A 13,682-nucleotide genomic window follows, 5' to 3' on the forward strand; every position below is an offset into this window, starting at 1 on the left:
TTGTCTTGTCTCTTTGCATGACACAGGTTCTCTGTGTGTCTTGTTCTAGCTTTTGCTCTGCATGCCTGCAGGAATGTCTGAAGCCGAAGAAACCTGTCTGTGGGGTGTGTCGCAGCGCTCTGGCACCTGGCGTCCGAGCTGTGGAGCTCGAGCGGCAGATCGAGAGCATAGAGACTTCTTGCCATGGCTGCCGTAAGAATGTATGTGGACTTCATGGAGAGTCCTTGTCTTTTGGTGATGAGATGTAGAAGAGCTAGTGTCTGAAGTTAGAGCCTGAATACTGGCCAACAGCATCAGTGCATGCCTGCTGTGTGTGGTGGTGGCTGTGCTGCTGTTGGGGGAGGGGGGCTGTTTTTTTGTTTGTTTATGTTTCTTCACCTTGCTGGGGTTTATTTTTTCATGAGTTGGTTTAGCAATTTATACATACTACTTTTGAAATCCATAGAAACAAATTCCCACCCCTATAACAGGCCACCTTCTGCTAATCTAAGCACTTAGGGACCGAGCAGCAAAGCTAGGAGACCTAAGCCAGCCTGGGCTGCTGAAGTCCTACTGCAGAAAGTAACTCGCATGTGTTCTAGTTAGAATATAAGGGTACTGCATGATTTTTAAGTTATATATAAAATGAACATCCCTCAGTATAGAGTGATTGCCTAGCCTGCAGGAAGCCTGGGTTCCATCCCCAGCATCCTCTCAACAAGACGTGGTGGTTCACACATAATCCCAGCACTGTGTGGTAGGCAGGAGGGTCTAAAATTCAGGGCCAACCTGGTATGCACAAAGCTGTCTCTCAAAGAAAGAAAGAACTCTGCACTAAGCTCAAAGGAAACTTCACAATCTGCCACTAGAGTCATAAAACTTAAACTTGTGTTTTAGCCCTTGAGAGTCTGGAGTGTGAGGTGGAGGGGCAGTAGCAGTGTCTCTCTACCCATGGAATGTGGCCTCCAGCACTTACACTGGGCTGTGTCACCGTGCCGTGTGCTTTCCTACACTGCTCACTGCTGCTGGGAGCACAGACAGCTAGTGCTTTATTGTCCTTAAATCATTACAATTTTTATTCCAGACAGTAAAAAGGTACAAACCGCCACTGTGTTTTCCTCCACAGGTCTGTCTGGAAAGGCTGGGTCAGTTTGCTAAGTGGTGTTGCACACTGGTGACCCTGCACTTGGGCTGTGGGGGAGGGTAGCTTCCCACTTAGAAAGTTGCTCTGCACTTTCTACCTTTAGGCAAGTGTTTCCACACACAGCAAGGTGCACCTGCCACTTACTGTGTTCTTCCTCTTACATGAGTGCACTGTAGCTGTCTTCAGACACACCAGAAGAGGGCATTGGATCCCATTACAGATGGTTGTGAGCCCCCATGTGATTACTGGGAGTTGGACTCAGGACCTCTGGAAGAGCAGTCCGTGTTCTTAACCACTGAGCCATCTCTCCAGCCCTCTTTCTTCTTTTTTTGTTTTGTTTTGTTTTTCGAGACAGGGTTTCTCTGTGTAGCCTGGCTGTCTTGGAACTCACTCTGTAGACCAGGCTGGCCTCGAACTCAGAAATCCGCCTGTCTCTGCCTCCCAAGTGCTGGGATCAAAGGCGTGCGCCACCACGGCCAGCTCTTTATTCTTTTTTTATACTTGAATTTATACTGTGTGTCTTTGTTATTTTGTTTTAGTTTTAATTGTGTTCAGAAAGGTTCTACTGTAGACCAGACTGGCCCAGAGTTGCACCTGCCTCTGCTTCCAAGTGCTGCAATCACAGGCATGAGTCACCACAGCTGAAACTCAGTGCTTATCCCTGCCAGGTTTGTTTGGGGTTTTTTGTTGTTTTGAGACAGAGTTTCTCTGTGTGGTCCTGATTGTCCTGGAACCAGATACCAGGACCCAAGGAGATCCACCTGCCTAGACCTCCCAAGTGCTGAGATCGAAGGCCTGGGCCACAACACCCAACCTGGTGCTACAACAACAACAAAATCCCAAAAAACAAACAATAGGGTCTCTTATCATCAAGACTGGCTTTAAACTGATCATCCTGCCTCTACCTCTATAGTGCTGGATTACAAATGTTAGTGATGATGCCTGGCAGGTTTCTTGTCCTCCCCTGCCTCTTTTATTTATTTTTATATTTTTACGATTTATTTATTTTTATGTGCATTAGTGGTTTGCCTGCATGTATGTCTGTATGAAGGTGTCAGATCCTGAGTTTGTAACTAACTACAGACAGTAGTGAGCTGCCATGTGGGTGCTGGGAATTGAACCAGGGTCCTCTGGAAGAGCAGCTAGTGCTCATATTTGCTGGGTCAACTCTCCAGCCCCACTTTTTATTCTCTAGTCAGGGTCTCTGTGCCCTCAGCTGGCCCCAGGCGCAGTAAGTGTGGGAATGTCTTTGGACTCTTGAATTCTCCTAAGTATCATAAGGTAGATGGCTGTAAAATGGATCTCTCTCTCTCCCTTCATCCTTTCAGAGGGTTTAATATTGGGGACACAGTAAGACTGGGAAGTTTGTACAGGTTTGTTCCCACATTTAAGTTGAGGCTCCTAAGTGGATAGCTGAGTCCACGCCCTGGGCCGGCTTCTGTGCCTGCACTCTGGGATTGGATCCTTCCTCTCTCACTGTTTTTCATTTCAAATCTTAACAAGCTGGCCTCCATCTTTGTCTTTTTTCATGGACGCTCTCTGTGTTCTCCATTCCCAAGGCTACTGGTGCATGCCAGTGATCCAGCACTGGGGAGGTGGAGGCAAGGAGACAAAGGTTCAGAGCCAGCCTGGCTATATGACACCCTGTCACAAAACAGTAAAAAGTGGTAGTTGTATGGTAGGCACAGCCCCATAAGATCTCCCTCCTCAGCCAGGCGTGGTGGCGCAGGCCTTTAATCCCAGCACTCGGGAGGCAGAGGCAGGTGGATTTCTGAGTTCGAGGCCAGCCTGGTCTACAGAGTGAGTTCCAGGACAGCCAGGGCTACACAGAGAAACCCTGTCTTGAAAAACAAAACAAAACAAAACAAAAAACTATCTCCCTACTACTTTCTTCGTTTTGTGTATTTTTTTCTCTTTCCCCACTATTGATTTACTCACTTTATATCCTAATCAAAGCCCCCCCCCCCCCACACACACACACATATAATTCTGTAAGAGCTCCCGGCCAAGTGTTAGTGTGTACCTGTAGTCTCTACTGAGGAGGTTGAGACAAGAGGATTTCTTCAGGCCAGTTTGGGTAATAAATCAGGACCCTGTTTCCAAACAGCAAAAGTGCAGCTGGAGGCAGACTATGGTAGTTCACACTCTTCAGTTTCTGTGTAGGTTAGGTTAGCTTGAAACTCTTGGTGGTCCTCCTGCCTTACCCTTCCAGAGTCCTTGAGTTTACAGACATGTGCCACCATGCCCAAGTAAGAGACAAATTCAAATGTGAGTGTAGGGCCACCAAGATGGCTTTGCAGGCAGTAGTGCTTACTGCCTGATCCTGAGGACCTGAGCCCTGAGCTCAGAACCCATGGGTAGGACGGTGCTGTAGTAGAAGCGTGTGGCCTGGCTTACCTGCTAGTGAAAGTTCTTGTCTCAGACAAGGTAGAAAAGTAAGGACAACAGCTTGAGGTGTCCTTGGCTTCCACACAGGCAAGTCACATACACATGCACAAAATAGATAAGAGTGTGGCGTACTTTTAAAAATAGCACACAGGAAATGTCAGTAAGCAGAGAGCAGATGGTGGGGAGGGTGACCCCACAGTGGAGCAGATGTAGGTAAATAAACAGCAGCCTGGCTCCTGTCTGCTAGCACAGTCAGGAGTGGTTGCATTGCTCAACCCAGTGTATGGGTCTAGTTTTCTTGCCCTTGGTCTGGGATCACATCTTATGAACGTCTCACTAAATATGGGTCCTGCTCTTTCTATTCAAGTTCATCCTATCTAAGATCCGGGCCCATGTGACGTCATGTTCCAAATACCAGAATTACATCATGGAAGGTGTAAAGGCCACCACCAAGGATGCATCCCTTCAGCCGAGGTACCGACCTACTCCCCAGAAAGACGTGGGATGTGTGTGTTGTTGGAGGGTTTAGGTGTTTGGATTTGGAGAATTGGAGGTGTCACTGGAGCTGGCTAAGGGTGACAGGTTTTGGAGTGGGGGTTGTTCATGTCAGTGCGTCTGATTTGCAAGCACTCAGTTCCTGCTTCTTTGGGGTGCAGTTTGAGACTGTGGAAAGATCTCAGGGTGCTCTTTTCTCACTTCCCAGAAACATCCCAAACCGATACACCTTTCCTTGTCCTTACTGTCCCGAGAAGAACTTTGATCAGGAAGGACTCGTGGAGCACTGCAAACTCACTCACAGCACCGATACCAAGTCTGTGGTAAGAATTGGCTTTTTTTTCTTTGACTAGGTAAAAAGTCATACTTACAGAAAATGACCAGGCTGTACAGTGAAGTTGTACCCTTCACCTAACGTAACATTTTGCCCAAATTGCTTAACTGTGTTATATATGTGTATGATTTTTTTTTTTTTTTTGATGAGCCATTTAGGAAGAGCTAACAGATACTGTTACCTTTTCCCTCTGAATATTTCAGTGGATATCTTAAATTTTTCTTTAAAAATCACTTAGACAAAACCAACAAACTCAGAGTCTTGTGTAGGCAAGGCTGGCCTCAGATTCATCACGTGTCACAGGTGGGTTTGAATCTGGTCCTTCCGCTTCACCTCCCAAGCCAGGATCATGAACACAGGCCCAAGCCACTGCACACAGCTGCAGATGGTCTCTTTTCATGTTCTTGTTGCTCGGGCGTTGAACCTGGGGTCTTCCCTCTTTTACCAGCATTAAGCCATGTACAGCCCAGACGCTGTCAGGATAAGTGTGGGTGCTGTCAGAACTGGTATAGGTAGTTCACACTCCAGCTGTGTTCGAAACTGGGTGCCTCATTCCTAGGCCAGTCAGAAGTGGCAGGTGCTGCTTCGTCCTTGTCTAGCTAGGCTCGCAGCTCCAGCACAGGAGCGTCTTCAGGTTTCACCATGAAAGATGACTTCTAAAAGGCCCAGAACTCATGTGGCCACAGCAGTCCAGCAAACTGAGCAGAGCAGGGAATCAAAAAGGGGAGTCAGGAGCTGTACCACCTGGGCTGCCCAAGTGCTGCTTCACTCTTGTGAGCCAGGGCAGCCTGTGCTCTGTCATTGTCCTCAAATCACTCCTGTAGCCAGGCTAGCCTTGAATTTCTGCCTCCTTCCTCTGCCTCCTTGGTGCTGAGGTTACAGACATGCACTCTGCCCCACGCCTGTTCAGATTGGGTTTTGTGTGTACACTTTTGGCCTCATCCCTGTCATCTGTCCTTTACTTTGTTATCATTGTGTCCAGCTGGATTTTACCTTCATACAAGCCTGTACCCATTCCCACGTGTCGTTTTCTGGGTTGCTTCATGTTTATGGAGTAGAGTGACCACGCACTGTACCTGGGCTTGTCAGTAAAGCTGTCCTATCAGGAAAGGGGCTGAGCAGAGGTCATGGAGAGTCAGCTCAGGCATCAGATGGCAGTACCTTGCTTCCTCCTGACAGGTTTGTCCCATCTGTGCCTCGATGCCCTGGGGAGACCCCAGCTACCGCAGTGCCAACTTCATGGAGCATATCCAACGCCGTCACCGCTTTTCCTACGACACTTTTGTGGTGAGTCAGCACCACCCCATGGACAGCACTACTGCTCAGGTTTCTGGAAGGGGGTTCCCTGGGGCCCTGTTCTGGATTGAGGAGCTCTCTGTGCCAGAGGGAAGCTGCACGTGTCTCTCTTTGGGCGAGTGGGTACCAGAGTGAGACTTCAGACGCCCTGGCAGTTTCTAGCTGTGAGGCTTCTTCCTCTTCTCGTTCCTCTGCCTCCTGGTTTTGCCCACTTGTGCTGTGTGTGATTTTCCCCTTTGGAGAACTTAGTTGGATTCCACTCCAGTCAGCTGCCCATGAAGATGAGGCAGTGGATGGAAATGGCTCTTGAGGGGCTTTACGGGCTGACTGGGTGTGCAGCTCCAGCTGATGGTTGCTGCCTGGAAGTACAAGTGTGGCTTAGCCCCCGTGCAAGACATGCTGGGTTCTATCCCCAGGAGTGTAAAGACAGTAACACAAACCAGGGTCAAGCTAGAGAACAGCGGGAGTGAGGGGCACATAGTGCAGAGGACCCAAGTTCAACTCCCAGCACACTTGAATCTCTATCTCTGGAGATCTAGCACCCTCTTCTGGATTCTACAGACACTGCACACATGACATTCTCTGCTCCACACACACAGGCAAATAAATACATTATATATGGGTTTCTCTGTGTAGCCCTGGCTGTCCTGGAACTCACTCTATAGACCAGGCTGGCCTCGAACTCAGAAATCCGCCTGTCTCTGCCTCCCAAGTTCTGAGATGAAAGGTGTGCGCCACCACTGCCCGACCAAAAAAGTCTTTTTAAAAGAAAGTCACACCTCAGCTTGTGGGCACACTTTTGTTCTCCCAGCACTTGGGAAGTGGGGGCAGGAGGATCAAGAACTCAAGACCAGCCCAGGCTAGAGACTTGTTTCAGAGCGGAGAAAACAAACATTTATTCTCCAAGACTGACCTTTCACTAACTGCAGAGGTAATGTCTTTGCTAAAACCACTCAGAGTTTTGCCTCACTGAAGGTGAGTGTGTGACTGTCACGTCCACTGGACTCTTCACTTTCAAAAGCCTTGCTTGGTTTTGGGGCACTGAAGCCTCTTAGAAGCAGCATCTCAGTTGAGATGTGTTTGTCTGTTTCTGCAGTTGATGAGCTGAATTCAGCATTTGAGTATTTTGTCTGGGCAAGATGTGTGTACTATTTTCTGGACCATTCACTTTCCATTGAGGAAGGAATTTTGTTTTGGTAGTGTGAGCATCCGCACACTTGGGATGCAATCTGCATGCATGGACAGAGCTAGGTATCAACATCAGATGTCTTACGGGTATCTCCACCTAGACTGGCTAGTGGGGCGAGCCTCTGTGGTCCGTGTCTCCAGTGGAGAGCACTGAGATCTCAGGCGTGCACCCGATACCCTCTTCTTACAATGGCGGTGGGGATCTAGACTCAGGTTCTTATGCTTGACACAGTACGCACTTTACCACCACAGTAATCTCTGCAGCCCCAGGAATGGCTACTTCCTAATTTTTAGATTTAATTAATCTCTTTTTGGTTTTTTGAGACAGGGTTTCTCTGTGTAGCCCTGGCTGTCCTGGAACTCATTCTGTAGACCAGGCTGGCCTCGAACTCAGAAATCTGCCTGCCTCTGCCTCCCGAGTGCTGGGATTAAAGGCGTGCGCCACCACGCCCGGCTTAGATTTAATTAATTAATTTTATTTTATTTTTATGGGTGTTTTCCTGAATATATGTTTGTATACCACATGTGTCCAGAGCCTGCCAGAGGTCAGGTGTTGGATTCCCTGGGACTGGAGTTAGATGGTTATGATCTACCATGGGTGATAGGAAGTGAACCTGACTCCTAACTGCTGAGCTGTCTCTTCAGCACCAAACTGTTACTATTATTTAATGATGAGACAGCAAAGACACAGAGAGATGAAGTCATTTTCCCAGTTCCACAACAACTAGACAGGGTCCTGGGGTCCTCAGCAGCCCTCTCTAGACACTCTTGGGAGGCTCTTTTGAAGTGACTCTTCTGGGTGTGAGCAGGTACTCAGGCTGCTGTCTGTCTTCTCTGCCCTCAGGATTACGATGTTGATGAAGATGACATGATAAACCAGGTGTTGCAGCGCTCCATCATTGACCAATGAATCGGGTCCTGGCTGTCCACCTCACTCTAGAGCTTCCATTGTGCATTAGGTGTGAGCCCTTGACTCTTGCACCTCACATGTAATGCAGATCTGGAATTGAGCCATGGCACCAGACAGGGTCACTTCTTCAAGGGTGATGGGGCCCTAGGGCAGAGAGAGCCCTGTTTCCTCTGGGCTCTTGCCAGCATTGTCTTCCCCACTGGTGACCTTGTTTGTCCCATGGTCTGCTTTCACCACACCTCAGCTACTGCCTGCTTTAAGAAGAGCCCAGCTTCTTCTCCTACAGGATCTTAATCGCATTCATCCTGTTGCCCAGTGTTCATCTCTCAGGTCCTTCTAGCCAGCCAGGACCTTCCCTGGGCTGTGAATAGCACAATAAAGCAGGGACTCCTTTCCTTGGCCCTGAGGTGCCTTGGTTCTGCAGTTTACTGGGCCAGGGCTCTGCTCCTCTCCTCCTGGGTGACATCGCAGTCTGATGGGGGAAGTTTTGGTTACTGCTGTTTCCCTACACCTGCACATCTGTACACCTGAGGGCTTAAATGCCTGATGGTGCCTTTTTAGGATAAGGTATCACCATAGAATTGTAGTGGAAATGTTGGGTAGCAAAGATGGGGTGTGTTCATGTGTAAGTAGGGAGAAGGTGTAGGGTGTGTGGCTTTTTGGTTTACTTTGATGCTGATGAGTGTTCTCAGGTGGCTGGGTCGTGTGCCCCTCTTATTGAGTATATGCTGACATTCTTGCTCTGAAGAGTGTTGGAGGGAGGCACCGACTGCTGGGTGCTGCTTGGTAACTTGATGAGCCTGAGCAGTATTGCTGCCTCCTTGTGCAAGTATGTTTTAAACCCTGCCTTTTGTTGTGGAGGCAGTGGTAAAGCCAGGGTCATACCTGGGAAGTTAAAGTTAGGCCCCTGCACAGTCGAGGGAGGCGGTCTGCTGAGGCTTTCTTGAGCAGCAGCTATAACAGCTGGAAATGCAGTCATGTTACAGAGCACAAGGAAGAGCACCTCCAGTCAGTTCCACAGGACAGACCCTCTACCAGGCCTGGGGCTTGGGAGTGAGTCTTCTTTCTGGTCATGGGGCTCTGGTCCATCTGAGACTGCATGTAACATTGTACTTGTGGCACCACGCCTCCACAGTGGTGCCTCTGCCTGCCAGGGCCAAGCCAGCCCAGATGCCAGCAGAGTCGGACAGGATCATTTTCCCAACGTTACTGCTTCTTCACTGTACCCTCTGGAAAGGTTTGCTCAGGAGATGTGTGGAGGGAGGTTCAACAAGACCTGCCCCGAGCAACTGGGAAAGGCACAGGTGTGCCACAGTGCAGCAGGGACCTCTTGTCCTTCATCACACTCGCTGTTTCTAATATGACTTTCCAGAAAGTGTGGTTATGTTCTGTCTTATAGAAAGTGAAATATAAATAAATTTCATAATTTATCCAACCAGTAAGCTGCAATGTTTTCATTTAAACAGCTTTTTCTGAAGTGTGGGCCCAGCAGCCTCTAGAAGGTTGTTACTCCAAGGGAACACTCTTGTCTGTCCCTGAGTCAACCTGGCTTCTGGTCAATTCTGAGAGCAACTGAGCCTCAAGCACCTGGCTTCTCTGAAAACTGAGCAGAAGTCTGTCCATCTGCCCATGTCCCTATGTCCCCATCCCCCCTTAAAATAGGGGAATTCACAATAGCAGGCCAGGCTCTCGCAGCTGCAGTGACTCGAGTGTAACTCAGACTTCAGGCTGTGCATGTGTGCATTGTGTCAGTTGCTGACACCTAATGAACCATCTGAAGGGGTGTACAGAACCCTGTACTGGATGCTGCCTGGGGTGTTCTGAGGGGCTAGCCTCCGGGAATTGGTTTCCATCTTGGTCCCACAGGGACCTGAATAAAGCCCAGAGATCTCAGCAGTTCCTGTCTCAGCCCTGACTGAGGACATGTTAGAATGAGCTGTTCTGTTTATTCCATCCTGGAGAGGACGAGAAGAAATACCTAGTCCAGATGTCCGAAAATGGCCTGTTCATTCCAAGATCTCCAAGGGAGATTTGCATTTCAGTTGAGTCCTGGACTCCAGTTGTAAGTCTGACACTGGAAGTAAATCCCTTGTAATACTAGAACAGGTCTAAAAGTAACGTATGCCTAGGCACAGTGACATACACCCTTAATCCTCTGCTTGCAGAGACAAGCACATGGATGTGAGTTTGAGGCCAGCAGGACTACATAGTAAGACTGTCTCCAAAATTTGAGCTGAGACCTAAATTCAGAGCTGAGTCCAGAGGCGTAAGGTGACAGCATGCTTACCCCATGAGGCACTGTGGCTATGAGGATGGAGGGAGCAGGACTATGGGGGTCAGTGGAGGAGACTGGGCATGGGTAGAAAGCAGGTTGGAGGCTCCATTGGCTGAGAACAGAAAGGATTCTGATGGACACGGGCCAGCTTAGACCCAAGTGAGGCTCCTTGGACATATGGAGAAGACTAGGAGGCAACCACTGAAGTGGTCAATGCTGTCTGGCACCTGGAGTGGTCTCGCTGGGTCAGGTGGAAGATGCACTATGAAGAGAGGCAGGCAGCGACCCCGTGGTTGGCTCCTAAAGGCCAGGTAAGTAGAGTTGTGGGGGTTGAGCTCTGTGGTAATGAGGGAGGAAATCAGTCATGTGTATTATTGCTCTTGTGGGTTTTGTTTGCTGTGTGTTTCACCTTGCAGTCCGGGCTGCCCCTAATTCTCAGCAGTCTACTGATGTCAACCTCCTGAGTGATAGAAGCTGAACATCACCCATGTCCAGGAGAGACTAGGTCTGGAGGTCTGGAGTCCTGTACACATAACAAGGGGCCAGCCTGCCTTTCTGCCATGCCCTTTCTCACCCACCCCTGCACCACTCTACCCTTAGTCTGAGTAGCAGCCATGTATCCGTGGTCTTCAACTGACTGCTGCACATCACAGCCAGACTTGCCAGCCTCCAGCTAGACAGTCCCCCAGTGCATCACAGTTGTGTTCCGGCATCTGCTCTTGTTGGCGAGGAATTAAACTGAACATCCACTTAAACTTTTTGTCATTCCCTAATAGAACTTTAGCTTCTGAGCAGAAGATCTTTCTCCCATGTCACCTGTATCTCAGAATCCTCCAATCTCATCAGCCACCCTCAAGTGCCACAGACCCTCTCTCCATAACTGACTCGACCCAAAGGCTCCTCCTGGAATCCACGTGACCTCGTGGCCAACTCTGGTCAGAGAATGATTGTGACCTCCCTGTGCTGCCCGTGACTCCCGAGGGTGGGAATGACAGACTTAGGTCTCTACACCCACCTTGGCTTCAGTTTGATTCCTGGAGACCAAACCCAGGTCTCAGGCTCTAACGTTCCATTTCCCACTCTCCCTAACCCCTTTATCCCAGGCTGGCCTTCAACCCAGGATCCTCCTGTCTCAACGTCTATTGTGCATGGCCATATTTGGCTTTGAGTAGGCTTGATAAAAATGCCTAGGGTGAGGCTGGAGAGATGGCTCAGTTAAGAGCACTGGCTGCTCCTCCAGTCCTGAGTTCCATTCACAACCATCTGTAATGTGTAATGGGATCTGATGTCCTCTTCTTGTGTGCATGAAAACAGAGTACTCATATATAAAATAAATAAACCTTAAAAAAAATTCTAGAGTTGAAATGAACTACTATAAATAAATGAACAACTATTCCATCCTGGGTAAAGCTAAACACACCCTGCAGGTGTTGCACAGGCCTCCTGGGCAGAGCTATCTTTTTTTTTGTTTTGTTTTGTTTTTGTTATGGTTTTTCGAGACAGGGTTTCTCTGTGTAGCCCTGGCTGTCCTGGAACTCACTCTGTAGACCAGGCTGGCCTCGAACTCAGAAATCCACCTGCCTCTGCCTCCCAAGTGCTGGGATTAAAGGCGTGCGCCACCACCGCCCGGCATAGGCAGAGCTATCCTTATCGTGTGGCACTGAGGCTGGGGGCTGCTGCAAGGTGAGACTTGTCTACCCACAGCCTCCATATGGTCCCTGTAAACCCTCTGACCTTTGTTAGCGTGAGACTTTACTGACTTCATCCACACATTCCCCTTACACAGGAGCAAAGGGAAGTAGATGAGACCAGGTCTCTACCAGGCCCTCCCTTCCACCTCAACAGCTGTGTGATGGCCATTGATCTTCCATTTCCCAACCTGATGAAGGGGATTCTTCAACTGTGTAGGGATCTGCTGGGGTAGTCCACACAAAGAACATGGCACACCCCGGGAAAGGCTGGAGGATCGGGGCCAAGGACGTCTTCAGCTACATTGCAAGTTCTAGGTCAATCTGGGCAACCTTGTCTTAAACATCCCCTCCCAATTGGTTTGTTTTTGTTTTTTTGTTTTTTTTTCTTTTGAAACAGGGCCTCTCTATTATGTAGTTCTGGGTGTCTTGAAACTCGCTACATTGCTACTTGGATCCACCTGCCTCTGCCTCTCTTGGGGTTAAAGGCATTCCTCACCACACCCAGCCAGGTTTTTTGTTTACTGTTTTTTGAGACAGGGTCTCAGGTGTCCCACGTTGATCTAATTCTGAGTAGCTGGATGAACTTGAACTTGGATTCCATGCCTCAACCCTGAATACTGAGGCCGTAGGTGTGCCCCACTCAGTTAAGATGCTTCAGTTATGCTAGGCAAGCACTCTGCTGACTGAGAGATGCCCCAGACCTTTGCCCCCCCCCCTTTTTAGATTTATTTATTTATTTATTTATTTATTTATTTATGTGAGTACACTGTAGCTGTACATTGTGAGCCTTCATGTGGTTGTTGGGAATTGAATTTTTTAAGACCTGCTCCCTCTGGTCAACCACACTCGCTCTGGTCGGCCTGCCTGCTTAATAAATAAAGATTTATTTATTAAGTAAGTATACTGTAGCTGACTTCAGACACACCAGAAAAGGGTGTCAGATCTCATTACAGATGGTTGTGAGATTTGAACTCAGGACCTTTGGAAGAGCAGTCAGTGTTCTTACCCTCTGAGCCATATACACAGCCCCTGCCTTGTCTCTTATATACAGGATTTCACAGGATCCTCCTGTCTCTACCTCCCAACTGATTGGATGACAGACATGTCACTCCACCTGGTTTGAAGCGTTTAGCTTTAATGGCTTGTATGGCTATGTGACACTTCTGGGTGCAGATAGAGTATGCTTGATTTTTCAGTAAGCTCTCTGTGTGTGGTGGGTACTGCAGGGCACATCACCACACATGCTGGATGTTTGCCCTCTCTTCTGTCTGCCACATCAACAGGAGAGAGGCTGGGACAAGCAAGCCTTGAAGACAGTGAGAGGGAGCGCGAGAAACGCAGGTACCTGCCTGCCTGTGCACAAGATAAAGAAGAGAGTTACTAGGAGCTCTTTTGGAGACTGTCCACCAGGGGTCCCCAGCAGCAGGAATTCAAGCAGGAGAGTGACTGATACATTTGTTTGTATTTATTTTACTGGCATTGGTGTTTTGCCTGTATGTTTGTCTGTGTGAGAGTGTCAGGAGTTACAGTCATCGTGAGCCACCATGTGGGTGCTGGGAATTAAACCTGGTCCTCTGGAAGAGAAGCCAGTGCTCTTAACCGCTGAGCCATCTCTCCAGCCTGTGACAGAGATTTTCAGGAACACATCCTGCAGACAAATGTAGATGGGCCAGACTCTTAGGAGCAAAGATCTTCATGAGAGCCTGTTCCTGGAGAGCAAAGTGGGGCTTGACCATGGCTGCTGAGAGGCTGGTGGGCTCCTGTCCATGCTTGTGTATGAGTGTGTGCATGTGTGCGTGTGTGCACGTGTACGTGTGTATGTATGTGTAGTGGCTATTCCTGGTTGTCAACTTGACAATATTTGGAATGAACTACAATCCGGAATTGGAAGGCTCACCAGTGACCCTTATCTGGAGGCTTGGAGATCCTTATCTGGATCTTGGTTTGAAGATCTTGAGCCATAGTGGCTATGGATTCCAGAA

At 48.7% G+C, this 13,682-nt stretch overlaps 1 protein-coding gene across 3 annotated transcripts in view; it reads left to right on the plus strand.

Annotated features, from left to right (window-relative positions):
- The window catches only part of Rnf114 (ring finger protein 114), a 23,529-nt gene extending 14,353 nt beyond the window's left edge, over nucleotides 1–9,176 (plus strand). For 2 of the 3 annotated variants that reach the window (NM_030743.6, NM_001360930.1), the window contains 5 exons: nucleotides 50–200; nucleotides 3,879–3,985; nucleotides 4,215–4,329; nucleotides 5,520–5,627; nucleotides 7,669–9,176. In NM_030743.6, coding sequence (NP_109668.2) covers nucleotides 50–200; nucleotides 3,879–3,985; nucleotides 4,215–4,329; nucleotides 5,520–5,627; nucleotides 7,669–7,734 — 547 coding nt within the window. In that variant the 3' untranslated portion in view covers nucleotides 7,735–9,176. The remainder of the gene's footprint in view (nucleotides 1–49; nucleotides 201–3,878; nucleotides 3,986–4,214; nucleotides 4,330–5,519; nucleotides 5,628–7,668) is intronic. The other variant, NR_153838.1, reaches the window with a different exon arrangement.
- The last annotated feature ends 4,506 nt before the right edge of the window (nucleotides 9,177–13,682 follow it).

This window comes from Mus musculus, chromosome 2, assembly GCF_000001635.26.
Source record: "Mus musculus strain C57BL/6J chromosome 2, GRCm38.p6 C57BL/6J".
In the NCBI taxonomy this organism is placed as follows: domain Eukaryota; kingdom Metazoa; phylum Chordata; class Mammalia; order Rodentia; family Muridae; genus Mus; species Mus musculus.